This window comes from Pan troglodytes, chromosome 3, assembly GCF_028858775.2.
Source record: "Pan troglodytes isolate AG18354 chromosome 3, NHGRI_mPanTro3-v2.0_pri, whole genome shotgun sequence".
Classification (NCBI taxonomy): Eukaryota; Metazoa; Chordata; class Mammalia; order Primates; family Hominidae; genus Pan; species Pan troglodytes.
The window spans coordinates 110,280,232-110,305,943 of NC_072401.2; the positions used below are offsets into that span (position 1 = coordinate 110,280,232).

Below are 25,712 nucleotides of genomic sequence, written 5' to 3' on the forward strand. Positions count from 1 at the left end.
ACCTACATTCACACACTTTCTCTCATGCCCTATGTCTAAAGCCTCTATTTCAAGGACCATTCTATGAAAATCTCAAAGATTTAGCCTCTTGCAGAGTCACTGCCAGTGATATTTGGAAAGTAATCCACAGTAGCATCTTTTACTAAATCACCTTTGAAAGAGGGGCAGCACAAGATTGCTGCTGGCCAGCTGTGCAAAAGCATTTGCATATCTCAGATGCCATACTTAGGTTTCTTTGGCATTAGTGTGAAACATTTATTTGTTACTAATTATTTTGTTAGCACCTTTAAATGTAAGAATAAAGTGCCTTTCTTTTTTGAGACAGGGTCTCCCTCTTTCATCCAGGCTGGAGTGCAGTGGCATGATCGTGGCTCACTGAAACCTTAAACTACTGGGCCTAAGTGTTCCTCCCACCTCGACCTCCTGAGTAGCTGGGACTACAGGCAAGCACCACTATGCCCAGGTAGTTTTTAAATTATTTGTAGAGATGGAGGTCTTACTATGTTGTCCAGGCTGGTCTTGAACTCTGGGGCCTCAAGCAATCCTCCCACCTTGGACTCCCAAAGTGTTGGGATTACAGGCTTGAACTACAGTGCGTGGCCTGAAATACCCTTCCTTCTATCAAAAAACAATTATTCAGGGAAACCCTTTCTCGATTGCCCACTTCCTACCCCCAGCTATATTTTATTTCACAGCCCTTAGACACCAGAAGACCCATAAAGCTTATGACCTGCTTATTCTCTGCTACCCTCACTAGAATATACACAGGAGGGTTCTGGGGCCTCTAGCTTTGTTGTTCCCTATAGCATCCTTATAGCTTAGAATAGTGTATGGCACATCAGTAAATGTTTGCTGAATGAATGAATCAAAGCAAATCTATATAATCAAGTACACAGTTTGCTTCCTTTCTGAAAAAGAGGATTTATTTATTTTTTATTTTGAGACAGAGTCTTGCTCTGTTGCCCGGGCTAGAGTGCAGTGGCACAATCTCAGCTCACTGCAACCTCCACCTCCCAGGTTCAAGCAATTCTGCCTCAGCCTCCCGAGTAGCTGGGATTACAGGTGCCCGCCATGCCTGGCCAATTTTTTTATTTTTAGTAGAGACGGGGTTTCACCATGTTGGCCGGGCTGGTCTCGAAGTCCTGACTTCAGGTGATCCACCCACCTGAGCCTCCCAAAGTGCTGGGATTACAGGCGTGAGCCACCGTGCCTGGCCTGAAAAAGAGGGTTTAAAAACTTTCAACCCCTCTGAATGCTAGATAAGGTAGGTATATGTTATCTTCCTCACTTTCTCTCTAAGTGCCTATTTAAATAGAACAGCTTTCCCCATCTTACACGATATTCTTGAACACTTATAAAGAATAAGTGTTATTGGAGGTAATCTTGTGAATAGAATAATTGTGATGATAAAGAAAGAGATGTTCTGTATTTCAAATGGTGTTTTCTGCTGCTGCCATCTCCAAATTGAAGTGTTTGTCAGTATTTAGTAGGAAAACTTCAGGAGTAATGGTGATTTTATATGAGTAGCCAAACAGAAAATCTTATCTCCTTTTATCATACCCCTGAAGGAGTTTAAAGGTTAGCAAATCTTTTTTCTTGGCAAAACGCCAGGTTCAGCTGATAACAGTGCCTGCAGAGCCACCTGATATGCCTGTGTTTCTCCAGATTCCCATGTGAGCAAATTTCAGGTCCCTGTTAGCATTTTCTTCATCTAAATTTGAGGGGTCAGTGGAACTAATTAACACTGTCACCTAGAGGCAATATGGTATGGGTGAGATTACTGAAAATAAATATGATAAAAGTTTGAACTTTTATTCATTATTACTTTACGGTTATTACCAAAGCAGAAACAATTGCACTCAGCACAGTGGCCAGATTTTAAATGAAACATTAAACATTTTTTTAAGAAGGGAATTTCCTTAATTTGTTAAGAGACATCTATAAAAAATATCTACAGCATATTTCTTAATAGTGAAATATCAAAAACAGTCCCTTTAAGAATGGAGCAAAGGACGGGTGCAGTGGCTTATGCCTTGCACTTTAGGAGTTCAAGGCAGGAGGATCATTTGAGGCCAGGAGTTTGAGACCAGCCTGGGGAACAAAGTGAGACCCTATCTCTAAGAAAACAACCAAACAAAATAACTAGTAAGGTGTGTATGTGTAAGTGTGTATCTATCTATCTATCTATCTATCTATCATCTATCTGTGTGTGTGTGTGTGTGCGCCCCCACACGCACGTGTAGTGGGAGGTGAGAGTTTTAAGGGAGGATCCACATAAACTGGACTATGTCTAGTTTGAAATAACTGAAACAACTCCACAGATTAGGGTGGGTCTAATTGGAAAAATCTCCATAGATTATTTTGATATAACCATTCCCTTCTCACCTGAGAATCTTGGCTTTGTCTTATTCTTAAAACAAATATACTATGGCTCATTTGAATAAAGCTGTCACTAGAACAGCTGTCTGTGAAACAACTCTTCTAGAACAGCCCACCCCCAAAAATTACTTAAGCTATTAATGACAATTCCATTTCTCTTGCCAGTGACTGCCTCAGAAATGGACAGCTGACCCAGTTCTGGCAAATGAGGTGTCAGGGGCATCAGCCGGGAAGCTCTGGGGAAGGTTCCTCTCTGCTCAGGAAGAGACATGAGGTAGTCTCTCTGTTCTCTGCCAGTGTCTCACCAGAGAGGATGCTTGGATCACTGTGCCCAGCTTGTCTGTGGTCAGAAGACAATGCCGACATGTGGAAAAGGGCTCCCAAGCAAAACCTAGAGTCCTCCTTTGAATATTTTCTTATATAAAATAATGTATTTCTTTATTGTGTAAGCCATTTTGAATTTGTCACTTAGAGCCAAAAAGCATTCTAATGATTCCAGCTTGAAAACTTTTAGGAATGAAATATTAACACAGGGATTTGAATGTACAACTCCTTTTCCTGGATTAAGCAATTCCAAAAGTATTTTTCAACCTCTCAAGCTTAACACATTTATAGAGTTCGAAAGCCAAATGAAGAAATCAGCTAAGGTAGGGAGGATCAGATGCTTGCAGAGTGGAATATTGATGCTGTCAATCATACACTTGAAAATGTTTGAATAACATTGGCTGTCAAATGCGTGGTTTCTTTTAGGTTGTTCTAATTTCATTCAGGTTCTTTAATTTGCACATCAACACTGAGGCATTATCCTAGAACACCTCCCTTTGCTGATTCTGACTTCTTTAAAATTTGAAACTTTTTCAGGAGAGTCCAGATGGCGCCTCCATCAATTAACTCTGAGAATCACACTCCAGTTTAGCACTTCCAGTGAGGGGCACTTGGAGAGTACTGATATATGATCCAGTTAAGATAGTTAACATGCTGAGTAAATACAAGAGTAACACTTTACACTGCACACCATTTGACTGAAACTATGCCTTCAAAATTCTTAGCAATTTCATTTGCTCTTCTGGTTAATTCTGCTCCAGCACTGAGACCTGATACTCTTGTGACATTGTGGAGCTATCGGAAGTAGCAGCTGATTTACCACACGGTAAACCCTCTTGAGCCCCAGGGCATTCTGCCAAAAGACTGCCTGAGATTTGCTGCTCCATTTTTAGTACATGGGCTGGGTTTCTTCATACAATGCTTGAAAGCCAATCTGCGTCAGCAGCGTTGAGGCTTTTAGCTTTTAAATATTTTTAATTAAGATGATCTTCAGAAGTCATTGGTTTGATCTTAGAAATATGACAATTGCACATTCAGATTACATGTTCCCTTAGAACTCATCTCTTTCTACAAGCATTCTTGGATAAAGCCAATCTTCATCACTGTACAGCTTGTACTATTTGTATTATTTTGGCCTCATTCTCTGGTTATTTCCTTCATGCATTTTTTTTCTCTGCAATTAGATTGTAAACTCTTCTAGGTCAGGAAGAATAGCTGCTTTTTTTTGCAGCATTCAGTATATATTAATAAATATTAATAAAAATATTAATAAAAGACCAAGAGATAATTAATCAATTATAATGGTATTATTCAATGTACTGAAGCAAATTAGCAAAATAGGCTTTACCTAAGTGGGAGGAGAGTGTTTCCATTTCACACTAGTAGTAATACCATGCTTTGCACATAGTAGCATTTGGTAAATATTTCCTGAATGAATGAGATCACTCTACAGAACACAGAATTATGGAATTGGAAGGTATGTTAAAGAAATGACTACTGGCCCTCTTTTTTTAAAGCAAATTATCTCAGACTGATGAAAATCTATCTAGTTTTTAAAAGACCACAAACTTGCACAGTGAATCATTCCAAAATTTTGAAGACTTCACTATTAAAATACTTTCTTTATATCCTCTCCTGGATGGTAGGGAAATTGATGACATAATTCCACTCAGACACACAAAAATAATTCTAAGATTTCCAAGGTGAGGAAAAGAAATAGTGGGAGAAAAACAGAAAGAGAGAGAGGGGGAGAGAGAGAGAGAGAGAGAGAGAGAGCGAGAGAGCGCACACATGAGAGGGAGAAGAGAGAAGAAAGTTCCAGACAGATGACCATTTATCTTCCATTCTGAATGTCTTTTTTCCCCCAAAAGATATGGAAACATGGCCTAGCAATAGAGAGGTTAGTGAAAGGTTTTCATTTTATAATGCACTGAAATTATTTCCTTATGGTTAAAGAAAAACAGCCTATCCTTTAGCTTTAAAAAAGGGGGAGCATTTGTAACTGTGCAGAAAAGAATACTTAGGTTTCATTATTTCCTTTGGAAAAAAGTTATAACCTACTCTGAATGAGTACAGTAGCTTTATATAAAAGATTATCAACCAGAATACATACTCCTGGAAATTTTAGCTCCATTGACTTCGACTTTCTGGATAAAGGCCAAATGAAAATATCTTCCTTATGGGTGAAGGAAGAATCATCTGAGCTATTTATTTTAGCTATGTAAATGTATGTATTGTTTTTATTAAGGCAGCCGTGTTCTATTTTATGCTCTGTGGTTTTCTTCTCTCAATATTAGGACTCTGAATAGAACTTAGGATGGTATCTCTTTTTATTTAATATTAGATAGCCCTTTATTTCTTCTGAAAAATGAACAGTTCAATTAATATGGAAAAGCCATGCTCTGTGTTTTCTTTAGTACAAGCTTAATAACCTCAGCAACAACTTACTCTTTCTCCTTTGGGACCTGCAGGGCCATGGGGTCCCATAGGACCATCTGTACCCTAAAAAAAAGATAATATGACATATATCACAAGGGCTGCAAGAATAGCAGTTATAATTTATCCTGGATTTTTCCTAGGTGAATGGTGCCTAAGAATATCAGTAAGACAACTCATCTCCTTTCAAACTGCTTTATGCTTGATTATTTCAGGCCAGCGGTTTTCAAGAAACTCATGCAAAAAGGATGAAGTATATAACTGCATGTTTCAATGAAAGGTACACACAAAAAGCTGCATATCATATTTAATTATATCTTTTTCCTCTGACTAAATAAAGCATCATTGGCCAGGTGCAGTGGCTCAAGCCTGTAATCCCAGCACTTTGGGAGGCTGAGGTGGGTGGATCACCTGAGGTCAGGAGTTTGAAACCAGCCAGCCTGGCCAACATGGTAAAACCCCGTCTCAATTAAAAACACAAAAATTAGCTGGGCATGGTGACGGGTGCCTGCATTCCCCTACTCGGGAGGCTGAGACTGTAGTGAGCCAAGATCGTGCCACTGCACTCCAGCCTGCGCAACAGAGCAAGACTCCGTCTCAAAAAATAATAAATAAATAAATAAATAAATAAAGCATCTTCACTTTGCCCCATAATCTTAAGAAGAAAAATGTAATTGTTTTTCCTTCCTGTCACCTCTTCCTCAAGCCCTTTCTCTACACCCACTGCCACCCTTAACCGGGCATGCTCTGACCTCTTGTTTTCAGCTGTTTAAGAGGCTTGAACTGTTACGCAAGTAGAAGAAAATTATTAAGTAAATGAAAACAGTGTGTAACTGTTCAATCCAAAAACTTCCTGCAGCTCTGTTGGGGGCAGCAGGGGCTTACAGGAAAGGAATCATTCTTACAGATTCTGCGGCAGTGGCCAGTCACTAGGCTTACAACTCACAAACCAGGCAGCCAAGATGACTTAAAGGTATAATTCCCCTTTGTCCCCCTGGTTAGTTCAGGATTAGGATTTCTGCAGTAGAAGAGGTGATATTTGAATGAATGTAAGAACGCTGAGGTCCAGTGAAAATAATGGCTGCCTGAAACAAGTTTTTAGAATTGAAAAGATGGGAATTTCTTTTAGATTCTTAAAACTGTAGCCAGGACTTCAAGTATACTTGCTCATTTCCAGTATGACTATGCTTAGATTCATAAAAAATTGATTATAATATTTGCAAATGTAGGAACTATTCCAGCATGATTTTTCTTTAGTATTCCCATTTCTGTTCTACTATTCTGGTTTATTCTGTTAGAGCTTTGTGATAAGAAAGAATTCAGAGTTTTAAATTCGTTCTAACGTTGCTGAATTCTCATCAGCTTAACTGATATTTTTCTTACTGCCTGAATTCAAAGTTCACCTTCAGAAGACTTCTAAATACTGAGTATCTGTGGCTGAAATTTAAGAGCTGGAGCTGTTAAGAACCAAAGAAAAAAAGACAAAATGACAGAAGACAGACAAGTCATTTCTATGAACAGAAATTGAAAGTTAGTGCCAAGGAAGAAGTTACATTCGATGGACATCAGTCTAAAAGGAAAAGCAAGTTACAATAATTTCACATTATTTTAATTTCTTCAGAGGGCTGCTCTCATGGAATTGTAGGGGATGTCTGTCTATTGGTTCTGGAAAAATTCATGTGGAATTCTAAGACAATGAAGCCCATTAGTCTGGTCATTCTTCCCACCTAGAAATTATCCAGACTTGAACACGAGCTTCAGAAAGACATTCTGGCAGTTTAGCTGTTCTCCGGACAGAGTTGCAACCGTCCTCTGTCCACCTTTCCCCCTTTTGCCGCCATCTTTGTCCACCTTCCCCTTTTACTCCAGCTCTAAGTACACCCTCATCATTTGATGAGAGGACATGGAGCAAAGGGGTCTGTGCTGAAGCACATGATTCACAGCCACAAAACATGTCAGAGCAAGACAAGGGACTGACTCACCCGGGATCCTGGCTTTCCGTCTAAGCCAGATGCTCCCTGTGTGATTTGGTTGGTAGCAGGGTTGGTGGGTGTAACACGAATGACAAGAACAGAGATTAGTATGAGGTACCGATGAACAAATGTAACACTTCAAACAACATAATACGCAGTTACAGGGTTCTGGGATGAATATCACATTGCTACAAATTGTTAGTTAAAAAAAAAAAACCACATGACAAACACCCCACAGATGATGGCATTTTAATGACATTTCTATTTGACAAGTTCTTATTTAGAAATCAAGCTAATGAAGTGTATAAACTGGGCTACAAAGTAGTTACTCATAACGGTTGCAGGCTTCTAATTTCCATATGAAATTCATTTTCTAAAGACTGTGCTATTCACCATATATTTCTTTAGGTTCTGAAGAGAAAAGAACAGTAATTTCCTAAAAAGGGGCTCATTATAATAATCAATCAAATTTAGCACTTCAGAGGAGAAGAAAGAGCTCTGGTTATACTTGTTAAAATAGTATTTATGAATAACAAATACAGGGTTTTCACATGTTAGGATGACTCTTAGTGGATTTTACATGAACAATAATTACTCATTGTTTTCTGGGTTGTTCCTACTGTTCACTCTACTTTCCACTAGAGGGACTTCTAGGAAAGGGAAAAAGCCAGAAAACAATGTGCGACCAAGCAAAAAATAACTTCCAAACTAAATTGTTTCTCAATTCCTTCAAATAATCTTTGCATCAAAGCCTGATGGGGGAAATAACTTTAAAAATTGAATGTTCTCAGACAATGCATGCTTTTCTTCACTTTGAACTCTAGGCTACACGTAAATAGTGTATGATTAAACAATGGCATTTTCAATGCTTGTTTCAAGAATAAGTACAATTATTTCTTTGATACGGTTTTTGTGTCTCAAAGCCCAAATATTTATTTATAGTCCTTTAAAAATATTGGTTAGATCAAGGAGTATTTAAGAAAGAAAATGCACTGGCCCTAAAAATTCTATTGTCAAGATTGCAGAACTATTTCCCAATTTTATGCTTCAGATGTAGTTAATAATACAAAATGGGAAAAAAAAATCTATTCCAGATGAAAACTCTACCAATGATGTTATTCTACATACATTTTGAGTATCTTGAGTTTTTATTTTAAAATTTCTTCTGTATAATCCATGAGCCATACTATAACTGCAAAATACATACATTCTTTTTTTTTTTTTTTTTTTTGAGATGGAGTTTCACCCTTGTTGCCCAGGCTGAAGTGCAATGGCACAATCTTGGCTCACTGCAACCTCCACCTCCCAGGTTCAAGCAATTCTCCTGCCTCAGCCTCCTGAGTAGCTGGGATTACAGGCATGCGCCATCACATCCGGCTAATTTTTGTTTTTAGTAGAGACAGGGTTTCATCATGTTGGCCAGGCTGGTCTCGAACTCCTGATCTCCACTGATCACTTGCCTCCATCTCCCAAAGTACTGGGATTACAGGTGTGAGCCACAGTGCCCGGCTTACATACGTCTTTTTTTTTTTTTTTTTTTTTTTGAGATGGACTCTCACTCTGTTGCCCGGGCTGGAGTGCAGTGGCGCGATCTCGGTTCACTGCAACCTCTGCCTCTCGGGTTTATGCCATTCTCCTGCCTCAGCCTCCTGAGTAGCTGGGACTACAGGCACCCACCACCAAGCCTGGCTAATTTTTTGTATTTTTAATCCAGACAGGTTTCACCATGTTAGCCAGGATGGTCTCGATCTCCTAACCTGGTGATCCGCCCACCTCGGCCTCCCAAAGTGCTGGGATTACAGGCATGAGCCACCGTGCCCGGCCTTACATACGTCTTTTGTTAGCAATAATTACAATAAAAATATATATTGTTGTTCATTTGTTTAAGGCTAGCATAGGTACAGCTGTTAGCTAAATGTTGCATAAAAATTATCAATAGCCCTAAATTTTAAAAAAGGGCAGACTTTAAATAAATCAGATTGAAAGTTTAAATAAAATAGAAAATCCAAACTTTCTTTTGCCTTTTGATACCTTCTTCAGTTACATTATAACATTTGAAAATAAATGTAGGCCAGGCATAGTGGCTCACAGCTATAATCCCAGAGCTTTTAGAGGCCGAGGCGGGAAGATTGTTTGAGGCCATGAGTTAGAGATCAGCGTGGGAAACATGGCGAGACCCAATCTCTATAAAATATTTTTAAAAATAAAGCGCTTGAGCCCAGGACTTTGAAGCTGCAGTGAGCTGTGAGTGTACCATTAGACTCTAGCCTGGGTGACAGAGTGAGATGCTGTCTCAAACAAAGAAAAAAGAAAATAAATGGGGAAACTGTAATAATTTTACACTGATACTATTATATCTACCTAGAATGCTGAAATAATGACTCACATATATTATAGAGGTTTTATGCCTATGGTCCATTGACCTAACTGGTGTGATTAAACCCATATTCTAGGCTGGGCTGGTGGCTCATGCCTTTAATCCTAGCACTTTGTGAAGCCGAGGTGGGTGGATCACCTGAGGTCAGGAGTTTGAGACCAGCCTGGCCAACGTGGCGAAACCCTGTCTCTACTAAAAATAGAAAACTTAGCTGGGCATGGTGGCGTGCACCTGTAGTCCCAGCTACTCGGGAGGCTGAGGCACGAGAATTGCTTGAACCTGGGAGATGGAGGTTGTCGTGAGCCAACGTGGCACCACGGCACTCCAGCCTGGGTGACAGAGAGAGACTCTGTCTCAAAAATAAATAAATAAAATAAACCTATATTTTAATACAAGGTTTATATCAGTCATTCAATAAATAAATACCTATTGACCATCATATGGTGGATGTATGTAAGGCACTTGCTATCAACTGGCATAAAGTATAATACCCATGGCAAAAATCAAAAAGTGGTCATCAGCTTTTTTTCCTCCCACATTTCAAATTGTGTATAAACTATATTCTGTTACTGATTTTATGTCATATTTTACTAATGTAATCTATATTGTTCTTTGTTGATTTGTATCTGTATTCACCAAATAGATAGCATATTAAAGGCTTGAAATTAAAGCCTCGTATTTAATAACAATTTAAAAAAATCTCCGTTTAGTTGTTGTGGAAAGAAGGCTGACATAAAGAAAATGAAGAGCCTGGGGGAGATTCCTTCTTCATTAAAAATGAAAATCTCTAAACAACTGCAAAATACTTCTTTTATACGACTCACTATTGCCACAAGAACCTCATAACAGGGAATTTTCAAAACGAACAACATAAAACACGTAGAACATGATATGATTGATTAATGTAAGGAGCCACCGCATTGACCTCACTCCATCAACAATGGCCAATTCCATACCTGCCACCAACAGAGGGCTACAGTTTTTGGTATCCAAGGAGAAAAAACAATTGAGGAAGCATTTTAAACTGCACTAGATTATAAAAAGTGTTTGGGAGAAACTATGAAATAATGAGCACAACACTTTTAAAAGAAGGGGACAATGGAAGAAGAATTGTCAGCCCTAAAAGAGGAAGGTTGGCATGTATGTAATTGAAGAATGACAGGACATTTATAGCATTGTTTGTCGTGGGTCTTCCTCTGACACAAGAGAAGACATCAGAGAAAACAAAACTGAGCTGAGCTCTGCTCTAATATGTTTCCTAATTACAGAAACCTCAACAGTACGAGCTGCTGAGTAAACCAGAGTTATCATGTAGGGTAGAAAGAAAAATCTGAGATTTGCACTAAAATGGAAAGTTTTCTTTACTTACTGGAAGACCAAGGGGTCCTCTGTCACCCTTTTGACCTGGTTCACCCTTCAATCCTTTAACACCATTTAACCCTGGTTCACCCTAAATGCAAAAGCAAATGCCAATTTTGGTTGCTATTATGGGTGTTTAAACTGTGAGAGAAGAGAGCCAGTCTCTGAAATAGTTGCAGATTCCAGTTTTAGGAAACAGCAGAGTCAGGCTAGATTTGTCTTGCACCAAACATTAATTTTTAAAGTTAAAATAGTTACTAAACTGACATCAACAATTAATATTCTAGAAATCAAAACTCCCAAGAAAGTGTGCTCCTTACAATAAAAATATGTATGGTTGAATTCCTAAATTTTTCAGTTCTATCTCAAGGAAATTCATGTTATACCACATTTTTATGAACAAATAATTCAAAGACAATCGAGTGGAGGATGCTAAAGAAGATTCGGTAGAAAAAAAACCCCACTCTGCTGGAATGGAAAACTGGAATATGCAGGACAGGGTTATAGACAGATATTTTAAGCCTTTAAGCATGTTGCCCAAGGGAATGAACTAAAAATGTAGCAGCTGATGTTTGAAGTAATGCCATTTAGCAAGTCCTCATTCACTGCCCTTGCCAAGTCAGATCCCTACATGGACTAATCAACAAATCACCAATCCCAGGAGAAAATATGAAGATCAAAGAACTTAGATGTAGTTTTACTAACTATCCATCTGCCCAATGTTAGAATAAAGAAAGTATGAATTTAACTCAGGGTGACATTATAAAAGCCACGGTAAATGATAAATTCTTGACACCATTTTTAAAAACCAAGGAATACAGTATACCTATTTTCCATCAGTAACGGCATGTTAGATATCAAGTTCTGACCTGTATACTTTTCAACTTTTAAGTGTAGACATTAATTTGCCAAGAAAATCTTGAAGGGCTTGTGAAAGAAAGATGATTTCAGACACAAATACCCTATAGAGTCTTGCTGGGTGGGGGCGGGAAAGGGGAGAGGCTATACTGACATGGCAGAAGGGGTTTTTAACCTGGGCAGTATTTACTCAACTTGCCTGGTGATATAAGTCAGCGTAGTGCTTGTTAAACATAAAGAGTTCAGGGCCCCACCCAGTCCATGGTAACACAGAAATGGGTATCTTTAATAAGTCTCCCAGGTGATTCTTATCAGGAAATTCTGGGAAACACTGAGCTAGATTCATGCATGGAATCATGCTATATATTTGAACTTTCAAATGGGGGTTGCAAAATGATGAACACACTGGCATGGCATAAAAAGTTTTCAGGATTTTGAAGATAGGATGTTTGCAGTACAGCCACTATAGCAAGTCCAAATGTGTTGGTGTTGGTAAGGTAGTATCCCGGGAATGCTATTGATTGAGGACACCATATTAAGGCCAAGGCTCAGTAGTCAGTGACTAATTTGAGATCCGTGGCTTTGCATGTGTGTGCACTTTCAGCAAGTGGTCTTGAGGTACTTGAGGTTAAATCCAGTGACAGAAAGACCAAATTTCAAGTCTGGACCTAAGTTCTAGTCCCAGATCTGTCATGAACTAGCTGTGTAATTAGGGGCAAATAACCTAAACTTTTTGGGCCTGAGGTTTATCATCTATGAAATCAGGGAACTTGCATAGATATCTATGAGGTCTTTTCAACTTTATAATTATCTGAAACTTATGATTTAAGTAAGAATTGAAGTTGTATGGACAAAATAAATTGTTGCATTTTAGAAATCAAAAGCATCTTGGGCATCTCCTAATCCAATGGTGATGGCATATCTGAATCACTTATGAAATTAAATATCTTGGTGGCATTATCCTTAGTCATTATGACCAGGCTGGTTTTTGGTGGCATCTTAAAATCCAAGAGTAGGGCCGGGCGCAGTGGCTCATGCTTGTAATCCCAGCACTTTGGGAGGCCGAGGCGGGCGGATCACCTGGGGTCAGGAGTTCAAGACCAGCCTGGCCAACATGGTGAAACCTTGTATCTACTAAAAATACAAAAATTAGCCGGGCATGGTGGTGGGTGCCTGTAATCCCAGCTACTTGGGAGGCTGAGGCGGGAGAATCACTTGAACCCAGGAGGCGGAGGTTGCAGCGAGCCGAGACTGCACCATTGCACTCCAGCCTGGGAAACAAGAGCGAAACGTCATCTCAAAAAAAAAAAAAAAAAAAAAAAAAAAAAAAAAAAAAAAATCCATGAGTAGGAAGCATTGATTTAGTCTAGACGGGGAAAAAGGCCCAGAGAGATTAAACGACTACTAAGATCACAAAGCTGATAGATGGGGCTCTCTCTTCTGACCCCCCCAGATAGTACTCTCACCCCAAAGTCTAATTCATGCTTCTGAGATACTGTTACTCACTGGCCTTACTGGAAGGTAAGGTAGTCTAAGAAGAATAAAGAGGCATGAACCCATTCTTGGGTGTCACCTGCCTGACTGGGAAAAGGAAACCCAGATTTCCTGAGTCAGACCAATACCTGCCACCACTCCTAGAGCTGGGTGGGCCAAAGACAGTCAGCCTCCCTAGAGGACACAGTGGCCTGCTTCTGGGCTTTGTGACACCTAGTGCCAACACTGCCTTTATGTGTCTCCCCAGCCCCTACCTGTTAGTTGCACCAACTCACTACTGAGGCACTCTCAGGAGTTCATGAACCTTCTTTCAAGCAGGGTTGAAGATGAGTTATAGAATTTTCCTGTTCAGAACCAAGTATCACATAGCAACAATAACAGCTGTCTTCTGACATTTATCAACAGCTGCACCAGATATTTTGCTAAGTGTTTTATAAGCATACCTCATTAAGTTATCACAGCACTGTAAGGTGAGTTACCCAGTTGAGTAAATAAAGGATCAGAGAGGGTCCATAATCTGCTCAAGGTGATACAGCCTGGCAAGATTGAGATTAGAACATAAGTCTTCATCACGTATGCTCCCTGAAAGGGGGAGCTTGTCTTTCAGGGCTTATTTTAATCCGCCAGGATGTCCTCGTGGTCTAGACAAAGGCAAAGGACAGGTGGAGACCATCTTCATCATGCAAGCTACACTAATTCTGACAAAGAGGAGCTTTTCTCCCTTGTTCTCTTCTTAACCCAAAAGTATAGAATGCATGTAAGTGATGTGATCTTCTTCCCAGTATAGCACACCTGAAATACCCCACCCACTTCTAGACCAATGACCTCTGGGTGAGTACAAAATTAAGATGCTGGAGAGGCAAAGCATTTAGATGTGATACGACTACATGGAAAGCAAGAAATATCAATTAATAACATCCAAATATACAGCTAGAGACACCATTAAAAAAAGCATCTAGACTAGTCTGAGAATCTCATCAGATTCACTTCCAAATGGTTGACTTGAGTACATTATGATTTGTAATTTGAGAAGCTTACATAGTGACCAGGAAAAAGGCAAAATGAGGAATAATTTATCTCCAGGTGATATCATTTAAATTTGTTATAAGTCATTTTGTGTTATAAGATTTAAACATCGGATGCTTAAAGGCTCAAAGATTATCAACATTACTTGACAAATAAATAAGACAGGACAGACATGCTTCTGTCATGCTTCTCCATGATTATCAAGGAAGCAGAAATCAAATAATCAAGGGATTTGTTGGATTACCTTTGGTCCAGGAAGTCCATGAGGTCCCTGAAAATGGAAAACAGAGCTTTTAATTAAGAATTGATTCACTGTTTCCCAGCAAGAGTGAATATTATATCACATAACAAAAGAGATGTGAGACAAGCATCTTCTTGTTTGAGCTATAGCTAGAGGCAGGCTAGTGGATGTTATTTATTACCCACCAAAAGTTCCTTCCAGCTCTTGGATTGCTCTGTAATAGGAAATTCATTAATAGCAATTCTGTCTGCTAATACCTTTGAGGAGGGAGAAATCTGCCAGGGTTACACAGAAGAAAGAAGTAGGAAAAAGAGGTATTCTGAACTCAAATTACCATTACAAAGTCTGAGTGGAATACGTGAGATGCTTCATGAGTTTAAATGAAATAAAAATATGACTTCAAAGAGAAATTTGCCAAAGAGAAGCCCCAGACTTTAAGTGCCAGGGAAGAGGAGAAGTTTTCCATTAACTCCTCCAGACCCAAGGTGTTGAAGAATCTAAAGGAGACATGAAGTGAGGAGATGACACCCAAATTTGGGATTCTGTAGCATCATTTATTTCAGATTAAATATAAGATTATTACGTAGGAAAGCTAAGCATTATTATTTAGATTGCATTTATTTTTACAAAAACAAATTCCTCAAAGCTCTTGTAATAATTGTTTATCAGTGGAAGAAAGTCATAATGCATGCATGAATCAGGATTACAAAACACATATTTTGTAGAAAATCTAAATATACAGACTAGTCAACTTAAATTAACTAAGGTTACTGTGGATTGCTGTAAACCTTTCAAGTGATTTAAACAAACTATTTGGAGAAAGGAGTATTTAAATATCCATCAGTAAAATTATAAAACTGCAGGAAAAAGTTTTTATTAAGCAATGCCTATATATTTGTTACATATGTCCACATTAGAATAATATTTTCCTTTTCAATAAGTTTCAGATAAGCATTTTCAGGAAATGGCTGTTACTTTATCAGGTATTCTTACCTCATTTTAATAATGGCTTAAAATTCCTCTAAACTAATTAATTTTATGATATGAACAGGCTGTAGCATTTTCTAATTTAACCTTCTATCTTTTAGTAGAGGGAGTATTTTTAAAAAGCCAGAAGTATGCCATTTGCTTAATTCTTAATGAACCATCTAGTTTTAAGAAAATAAGGTCACCCTGGGCGAGGTGGCTCACATCTGTAATCCTAGCACTTTGGGAGGCCAAGGCGGGTGCATCACTTGGGCCCAGCAGTTTGAGAACAGCTTGGGCAATGTGGTGAAACTTCATCTATTCAAAAAATACAAAAATTAACTGGGCGTGGTTGGTGGCATGTGCCTGTAGTCCCAGCTACTCAGGAGGCTGATGTGGGAGGATCACCTGAGCCTAGGAGGTAGAGGTTGCAGTGAGCCATGATCGTGCCACTGTACTCCAGCCTGGGTGACAGAGTGAGACCCTGTCTCAAAAAAAAAAAAAAAAAAAGAAGAAGAAGAAAGAAGAAAGAAGACAGAAGAAGGAAGAAGTAAGAAAGAAGAAGAAAAAAGGTCAATAATAATTGTTTATGTTATAAAATAGAAATGGAGCTAGTCACTGGCTACACTCTTGGCTTAGATCATTCCAATAATGCTCTTTCTTGTGCAATGGGAGGAAAGAGTGACCATAATTTACTTATTCTGTAATACTGAAGTCCTTTGATTTATTGACACCTGAGAGACACATGTGACCTTCTAGCCTGCCTGACTTGCTCTTATTCTGCCCCAGTCAAAAGCATTTGAAGCATTCTGCCTTCAACATTCTAACCTTAACACAACTGTCATTGGTTTGACATTTAGAGAATTATACTTTCTTAATGGCTGCCTTCCTCACTGGACATCAGTTTCTTGAGGGCAGGGCCACTGTCACCATTGGCCACTGCAAGACACCTGCAGTTAACACTGGCCCTGGCTCAATGAATCAATCAAAGTATCATAAAAGTAAGAAGGAAAAGATCTAACAATATATGTTATCTGAGGAAGTAAGCTGCAATTTTTATCATACTATTTTACAAATATTCTTTTTTAAAATTGACACATAATAACTATATATTTATGGATATAGTGTGATGTTTTGATACCTTATACATAAATGTTCCTATTGAACATTTCATTAAAGAGTTCAAACCTCAAACTTTGTCAGAAAACATTCTTTAATGGCTATTACTATTATTATTATTATTATTATTATTTTTGAGATAGAGTCTCACTGTCTCCCAGGCTAAAGGGCAAGGGCACGATCACAACTCACTGCAACCTCGGCCTCCCTGGGCTCAGGCAATCCTCCCACCTCAGCCTCCTGAGTAGCTGGGACTACAGGCATGTGCCACCATGGCCAGTTAATTTTTGTATTTTTTGTAGAGATGGGGTTTTGCCATGTTGCCCAGGCTGGTAACTCCTGACCTCAAGTGATCTGCCCACCTCGGCCTCCCAAAGTGTTGGCATGAGCCATTGTGTCCAGCCAATTCTAAATCTTATTCTGCTGGTATCAGGTTAGAGGAGTGGCCGGATAAAATGATTTGCCAGTGTTCACGCTGTAAGGTTGTAGTAGAGCTTGCTATATGTGTCTGTCTTTCCTCACCTCTATCGCAAAACTACTCTATCTCTTCCCAACATATGTGTTTGGGAGAGTGAATGACAACACTGTAAAGTTAATATATCTCAAAGCTCCTGGTATTTTCCATCCATTCCACAGAGAGTAGTACAAAATACAAGCTGGCTGTTTAGAGGGATGTGTTCATGTTCTCTCTAGTAGCATGCTCATAAATAAGCAATTACATTTCAGAAAGAAGGGAAACTTACCATGGGGCCAGGTGGGCCATGGGGACCTGGTGGGCCTGGTGGGCCTATGATCTGTATGTCCAAAAAATAAAAATGTATTTGGTTACTTCATTTAGATAAGGCAGTTCAACTTGAATCTTGTGCTGGGGTTCTGCTAAGGCCATTAGTAGTTGGAGAGGAAGAAAGATACTAGAATAAGTGATGTGTTTGATTCTCTAGATTTAGAAATTCCCTTATGAGAATTAAAAAAAAACTCCAAAAAAAAGTTCTCCAAAAGCCAGAATAAATGAAAACTATGTTAAAAGAAAAGGAAGCAACTAATTACCAAGAAATGCTATAATGTCACTACTATCAAACTCAAATATTTCACTAAGCATAAGCAGGGCTCTGGAGAAACAAACAAGTATGTTCTATATTCACAAAGATCTACCCATTGTTAGGAGAAAACCATTGATTTTTTTCCTCAGGATTAGACAGTCCTCTGAAAACCTGCTTCTACCTCAGACCTCTGATATACTTTGTCTATCACTGTGCAGGGCTGACGGATGTTTCTTCTACAGTTTGACAAACCAAGAGGTTTGAGGTCTGTCTACTGTTGTGCAGCCATCTGGCAGAGGTGGAATAGGTAAGTAACAGGTCAGTGTGTGAGGAGGTTCAAGAACCATGGAAGTTCAGCCACCACGGACTTACAGAAGGACCCTGTGGACCCGGCATTCCAGAATCTCCTTTTTCTCCTTTCATTCCATTGGCTCCCTACAAATAACCATTAAGCAGAGTTAAGCAGGTAAAGTTATTTCCAGTGTAAGAGACAACTGAATTTTCTCCCCAAACTCATTGTTCTCTTGACATTTTATAATATTATGCACTTGCTACATAAAAGAAGGATTTATCTCCTTGAATTCTAGCTTAAAATAGCAAGCTTATTAAAATCTCTAGGATTATGGGTGATATGTAGAATAAAATATAAAGTAAATGAAAACTAGTTTGAGCTTGATTGGTTAAAGACCTACAGTGTTAAATACATTGAGTTATAAATGTTATATCTTTTATGGTGGTGTGCAATTTAAACAGCAAATGTAAGGCTTTTAACTTAGTTTTTACTGACATTTATATACTTCCTTGTTTTACAAAAAAGTCTAAGGCAGTGGAGTTTACTGCATTTTTTAAAACAATTTTTACATTTTCTCCTCCAAATTCTCAGTTAGAATTATGGGGAAAACCATAAAACACCATCCCATAGTATCATACACACAGAGGACACTTTCCAGAGTAATTTGTTTTTTAATTCTCCTATATTTTTTGGCTCATTTCTTTATTATGGTTTATTTTACAATAACCAGTTACCACCATCTTATGCATACTAAATTAAAGTGGCCAACTATGTTTATTTTATTATCTTCTAGGGAAAACAATTCAGGAAAACATGAAGGCTTCCTTTATAATTCATTTGGTTACATGACTTACAATTTGAGTTCCCTAATTAACCAATAATACCTCAAATATTTCAAAATAAAAATATGAGATGAACCACTAGATGAGATTGCAGCTAATAATATAACTCTTTTCTGATTGTTTAATTTATCTTAATAAGAACATAACATAAAAAGTATAAACAAACAGAAAGTATAAACATACCGGTAATCCAGGAAGTCCAATTCCTCCTTTTTCACCTGTCATACCTGGGTCCCCCATGTCTCCCTTTGAGCCTTTGAGTCCCTAAAAATGATAGTCAAGGTTGGCATGTAAGCAGCATAATGACCCCTGATAATTACATCCTAGGGAAAACAGAATTCCAGATCAATTTCATTAATAGGTGGGTTCAATGTTGAGATGATTCTGATTTTTGTTTTTAGGTAGAGTTATTTCTTACAGCAACCTTCTACATGCAATCAGTACTATTTCTCCTTGCAATGAAATAGATTAAGTTCTGTTAGGCCACGTAAGCATAAAAAACATGAACTTAGGTTTTGACATAATTTCTCCTGATTTTGTATTTTTACCTGGCAGCTAATTCTATCTCACCAGACCTGAAAACAACTTAATAGACTTAATTCTCAACAATACAGGATGTATTTTGAACTGGGACCTAGTGTTATATAATAACAAATGTCCAAATTTCTCTCATCTCTACCCACTATACTCCCCTCCCTCCTAACTGCAGGCAGAAGTTCCAGTCACCATCAGTTTTCAATGGTCCAGTCTACAGACTGGTAAATCATTGGATCATTTACCACACACTAACGCTCAATCAATGCTTAAAAGTATGACAACCTCTTCACAGTGTTCTTATTTTGTTCTCATGATGTCTCAATGAGGTGAGTCAGAATGGTATTTTTATTCTCCTTTACAGTGAGGAAATAGATAAATATGCATTTTGAATGTTAACAAATCTGAATTTTGTAATTTTTTTTTTTTTTGAGTTGGAGTCTCACTCTGTCACCTAGGCTGGACTGCAATGGCGCGATCTTGGCTCACTGCAACCTCCGGCTCCTGGGTTCAAGCCATTCTCCTGCTTCAGCCTACCAAGTAGCTGGGGCTACAAGCATGTGCCACCATGCCCAGCTAATTTTTGTATTTTTAGTAAAGACGAGGTTTCACCATGCTGGCCCAGCTGGTCTCAAACTCCTGACCTCAGGTGATCTGCTCACCTTGGCCTCCCAAAGTGCTGGGATTACAGGCGTGAGCCACCATGCCTGGCCTGAATTTTATAATATTAATATTGACATTAATTTATATTTTTAAGCATTTTCATCCTAGGAAACTCACTTCAATACACTGATGGCTCATTCTTCAGTAGAGATGATCATAGTTATTATGGTAAGGGGCTTCTAGGCTGCACAAACCTGTTTATCTTTTCTTTATTAAAAACGATGGAGAAAAATTATTTATGGAAAGGATCTTTTCTTGTTAACTGTACCTATTTAATAGCATTCAGAATTACCCAATGGGTAAGTAGGTGCCTGAGTGAATAGATGGATCTTACTGATTAATAAGACCTGGATTATTTTTAGGGATCTAGTGATGGCAGCAGGACGGCAACCCACTGTACTTAGTGATCGAAGAAGACCTTGCAAAGCCTACAGAAGAAAAAAAAAAGCTAGCTACTATATCTGTAGGCGCCATATTGTATATCATTATGCATGTCAAATTAATTACTTATAATGACCAATGGTCAGAGAAGTAACATAGACAGACTTTAAAATTCTAAGTGATCTATGATATAGCAAATCATCTAAGGTATCTATGTTTCTGTTTACCACATGTTCATTTAATATGGCATTATTATTATTTCAGCATATAACTCTGATAGTAAAAATAATCCTAAACCTAATTTTCCTATCTAATACTTTCTTCTGAGGAGTATATGTACACTAACTGTATTAAGAATCCTTTTGATTTCTTATGATTTTCCTGATTTTAGCCATTTCTTGGGTAAATAATGGAAATCAAGAAAACATTAAAGATCTTGAAATTAACCCTTTTGATTCCATTCCAAATTCTGAATACTGTCCACGTTCTCCAACTCAGATTCTTTTAGGGCAGAGGTCGCCAAACCATGGCTCACAGGCCAAATTCATCCCAGGGATTGTTTTTGTACAGAGTGAATTTAAAAAAAAATTGTTGAGGTGTTAACCAAAAATAAATAAATAAAAAGGAAACTTCAACACAGATTGTATGTGGCCTGTAAAGCCTAAAGCATTTACTATCTGGACCTTTATTAACAAAGCTTGCCGACTTCTGTTTTAGAGGGAACCCTCAGAGATACACTACCATACTCTGTCAAGCTACAAGTTCCCTGCTTGTTTCTGTATTTTCTAAGGATCTAGGGATTAGGTGTCATCTTTATTTGGGAAAAGAAAACATTGTCTAAATAAGGCATATAGGCAAGATTTAGTTTTGTGGAAACTATAGTCACTGATTTTAATCTTGACATATTTGTATTCACTGACAAAAATTAGGCTAGTTTTTACTGACTTGGTAATGATTTTACAAGTCTATTAAAAATTTGCAGGGGAGTCACTGGTCGGTTGATATAAAGTATTAAGAACAAAACTGAAGTATCATATGGCTTAGATGTTTTTGCAAAGAAAACTAATGTCTGATTTCAAACTAATTGCTTTTTAGAGTCAATGAAGTCTCTAGAACAAATGGTTAAAAGAAAGAGGGTATCAAATATCAATGCTCATGACATTTTGGCTTCAAACCTACAATAAAAGTAGTAATCAAGAATGATGCTTTAAATAATAGTATATATCTTTGAAAATTACCTGTTCTCCATCCATTCCTGGGATTCCTGGAGATCCCTGCTCTCCCTATTAAGATAAAAATAGATGACTTGCCTCCATTCTCATTGGTAACATACTGCACTACATAAAAAAACGATGCTAGTTTGTTAACACCACAATTTGACTTTCAGCAAATGCATCATAACCCGAGAATATTCTATTATAGCACATATCTAAACTAAGGGAAGTAATAATCTTTCTTCAAGATTATGTATAGTATTTATATGTAGCTAAGATCCAATGCTTTTAGTGTTTTTATTTTTTCTCCATGTGAGATGCAGGCTAAAAAAGAGTGGTCAAGGAAAACTGATAGACACATTTTGATAGCTGACCATATCCTATAGCAACAACCTATCTGCCTCAGTTAATTTTTTTCTCCATACAACCTCCGTATGATTTCTCTCACTTTCCAATTTCAGTAAAAAGGAAAACATAACAGTTAACCTAAAAAAATAAAATGCAAAGCCCCATGAATTTTCAACAATATTTTAATTGGCACAGTTCAAACAGTTAGTTACAAATTCATGATTGTGAGTGTGCAATTTCCAGAAAAGCCTCACTGAAGGATATCATAAATCAGATATCTTAATCCATATAAAATTACTTTTGGATCAATTCAATTTCTTATACTGTGCTATGAATGAACTAAAATTTACTATTCATGTTATGATTTATAAGGATTTTTGACAAACTCAAAATATAGAGATTTTTGTTTGCTTTTTTAAACTGAAGATGTTCCATTAAAAGCAAATTTATACAATATGCCAGAAAGTTAATCGAACAGCAAATGTTTAGTCACTTTTCAGTTTTGAAAGGTGACTAAATAAATTCCTTGAAAAGTAAGCATTATTTTGTATCAATGAGTCATTTATGTGGATCCCATTACAAATATCCCTGAATCCCACACTGTGGAAACTTTGTAAAAACAGCTCTTCTGAGTGTGAGAGGCCTGCCTCACAGACAGATTTCCAACAGAGCTGACCTGAGGCTGTATTTTCTAGAAAGGCCTGTTTGGTGATACTATAAACCACAATATTGAAATGGTTAGAGCTCCTTTCCCTGGTAAAAACTTTAAGAGCTATGAGGTACAGCATGAAATTTGAGCTTTCCAGTGTTTAAGGAAGGCATGATCTTGTGGTTATAAACAAATGAAGCAAGAAAAGCGGCGGGGGAATGGCCTTTTCTTATTTCAGGTTTCCTGCTCTTTGTGGTAGCAGCAAAGTTTATTTTGCCACAAACAAGTCTGCTGAGGTTGGATGCACCTGGCTAAGCCCTAGTTTCATTCAGAGTCTGAATACTTGTCAGCACTGTGGGTCCAATAATGATGGCTTTGCTAGGCTTTTCCCTTTAAAATATGACTCACAAGTGTTTAAAAGAAAAACATAATTCATGAGCTATTCATTTATCCTTCACCCCTCAAATGGGGTTTGTAAGAGTTATTTGATGTGTAGGGAATCAAACAATTCTTGTGTGATAAATGAAGGAGAAATGCTAATTGAGTAAGTTCCCATTCAGTCTGAATTCCAAGATCACAAGGGGTTCTATACTTGACTCAGGCTACATTTTGCTGTCTCTTGGTCATAGCTACATTCCACCCCAATTATCCCAACCTTCTCAAGGGCAGATCATGAAAAACATAAAGGACTATATCAGCTAACACAAGATCTCAATTATAAGACCATTGTGGGGTGGGTGGGGTAGGGATGATAGCATACTGGGAAGGATGGCAAGGGTAGGAGGAAAGCGAGAATGACTCAACCCTCCTCCATATTGCTTGTCTAGATATTCATCTGGGCAACTTCTTCCTGTCTTTCAGTTTCAACTCAAAGCCACCCTTGGCTCTTAAGACTTAGAGGGACCTTCTATGCACTTACTCTATTAATAATTGTACCTTTACTTGCCTATCTCCCTCCCTAGGCCATAAGCCCTCTATTGGAATTTCTTTCTAGTATCCTTACTAGATATTAGTCCTTACCATAGAGTAGAGGCTCAAAAATTACTTACTGAATAACTGAATTAATACACGAATAGCAATTGGATTATAAAACCAGGGGAATATAGGTTTTAGTGATACAGATTTTTTACCTAGGAGGTCCTTTTTGCCTCTTTGGGTCAAAGAATGGGTGCCTTTGGGGCTTCTCTAGGCCTTTGGACTGTAGAGAAGAGAAAAGTCCTGGAAACTTTTGAGGTTTGTGGGAAATGAGATATGTATTTAGCTTTGGGGACAATTTTGGTTCTGGAGTCTTAGTCAAGCGAGGAGGTGAAATAATGAACTTAGACACTTGGTTGGTTCTACACAAAGGAAAAAAAGAAATTGCAGATTTCCTTCTAGGATATCTAGTCCAGCTCACCAAGATATTATTGAATGGGGATCCAGGCAGTGTTGCTCACCAAGAATAAAGATTATGTATAGTTTTTTTGTGTTATGTCTCTTAGGGACCAGAATGTGCTGGAGAAATAGAAAGTTAAAAATCCCACACCTTATATTAATGTTGTACAAGAAATCTATTTGAAATTAGGATCTATGTTCTAAATATATAGGCAAGGAGCTCAGTAATATTGTAATTTATATTCCTTTATATAATAGAAAAATAAAGTTTCTATATACTAGATTTCTGTTTTTAAGTATCTTGAGAGAGTATGAAAGCTGATAGGTGTGCGTGTGTGTTATGACAGACTTAGCAAATAAACTGCCTTAAGAAGCATTAACAAAAGATGAATTCTGAAATAACTTGAATCTCCTACAAGAATCCAATGACGAAAGTCATATTTCAACACATGTAGCTCAGTTCTGAAAAGCCAGAATCACTGGCCATGTGTTAATTGATCAAACATGGTTGAATGACTAAGCTTCAGTTTGGAGGGATAAAGCCATCAACAAAGTTTAGATATAAGCAAGCAATTCTAGCCTTCTACTATTTTTAGTTGGTAAGTTTCATTAGATAAGATTTAAATGGCAAAATGTCTGAAAGTATATAATAAAGAATGCATTATGAAAAATGATTCCTAAAGTTTTGATTTGTGAATGCACCATACTAAAACTTTTCTTATTCTTTTTATTATAAAAGCATTAGAAGCAAGGATCTTTCTTGATGTCAAGTTAAATTTTCTCTAATCCTCCTTTAATCAAACATTTTCTTTTGTTTTCATACACCACATTTAGTGTTTTTTACTTTTATAATTTCTGTGGAACTTGTTTTTCCCTTGTTTAATATCTTTTTTCAATGTCTTCCCCTAAATTAAATTTCTCTCTCCTCTTTTCCTATTTTCCCTTCTTCTTTTCTAATTTTCTATCTTCCTTCAGTCCAGACCTCAATTTCTTTTCTTCGCTCTCTAAAACAATACTGTTGATCTCAGCTTCTTCAGCATTTTGTAAGACTGATTTTCAAAGATGCATATACTTAATGCGGTATTCCCTGCACTGTATGTGATAAATGGAAACAAGTAAATAAAGAATAACCTTTGGCCCTTGTAGTCCTTGAGGTCCAGGAGGTCCAGGGGGACCCTAAATCAAGAAAAAGCACAGTTTTTAAAAGTAGTAAGTATATGTATTAAAATTCATGCCTTAAATAGGCACACTATACACCTTCCTTATTTCTATCATAATCAGATCTCCCCAAATATAAATTTGCAATGAGGAAAAATTTTACTAGTTACATAATTAGAAAAAAACACCTATTTATATGCTAAAATATTAACACATTTGAGGTCAAAATAATGTGGAAGGTGCTTCTGGGTAGATTCGGTAAGGCAATGTAAAATTGCTGCCATGCTCCACACTCATCGTATTGGGATGAATTAGCATATGAATATTAGCTTTGTTTCTACATACACTCCTTACCCCTCCACCCCAAAGGCGTTGATTTCCCAAACCCTAAAGAATAAAGCTATATTGTTCAGACAAGGCCAGAGACTTTTAAGAAAATTAGCAATCACTTTTTTCTTGACCTTTTCACTAAGCAGACAAAGTGATTCAACTGGAGCAAATGTAAAAGACTATTAATACAAGAAAACATAAAATTAAGTGTCAGATAAAAACAATAGCTACATTAGTACCATTTTGGCTGGCATGCATCAACACCAAATACAAAACCACAAACCACAGAAAGCATGCAATAGGAGTTACCGTGACAGTTAAGGTGGTAATCCTCT

The 25,712-nt window shown here is 37.7% G+C and overlaps 1 protein-coding gene across 6 annotated transcripts in view; it reads right to left on the reverse strand.

The window, feature by feature from the left end:
- COL25A1 (collagen type XXV alpha 1 chain) overlaps positions 1–25,712 on the reverse strand; it is a 496,864-nt gene that overhangs the window by 14,052 nt on the left and 457,100 nt on the right. For 4 of the 6 annotated variants that reach the window (XM_054683264.2, XM_054683263.2, XM_054683265.2 and 1 more), the window contains 8 exons: positions 25,021–25,065; positions 21,543–21,587; positions 18,910–18,990; positions 17,965–18,027; positions 17,296–17,346; positions 14,471–14,497; positions 7,122–7,157; positions 5,152–5,205 (listed from right to left, as the gene is read on the reverse strand). In XM_054683264.2, the coding sequence (XP_054539239.1) occupies positions 5,152–5,205; positions 7,122–7,157; positions 14,471–14,497; positions 17,296–17,346; positions 17,965–18,027; positions 18,910–18,990; positions 21,543–21,587; positions 25,021–25,065 (402 nt within the window). Of the gene's footprint in view, positions 1–5,151; positions 5,206–7,121; positions 7,158–10,858; positions 10,940–14,470; positions 14,498–17,295; positions 17,347–17,964; positions 18,028–18,909; positions 18,991–21,542; positions 21,588–25,020; positions 25,066–25,686; positions 25,711–25,712 lie in introns of all 6 variants that reach the window. The other 2 variants (XM_063809725.1, XM_054683262.2) reach the window with 2 other exon arrangements.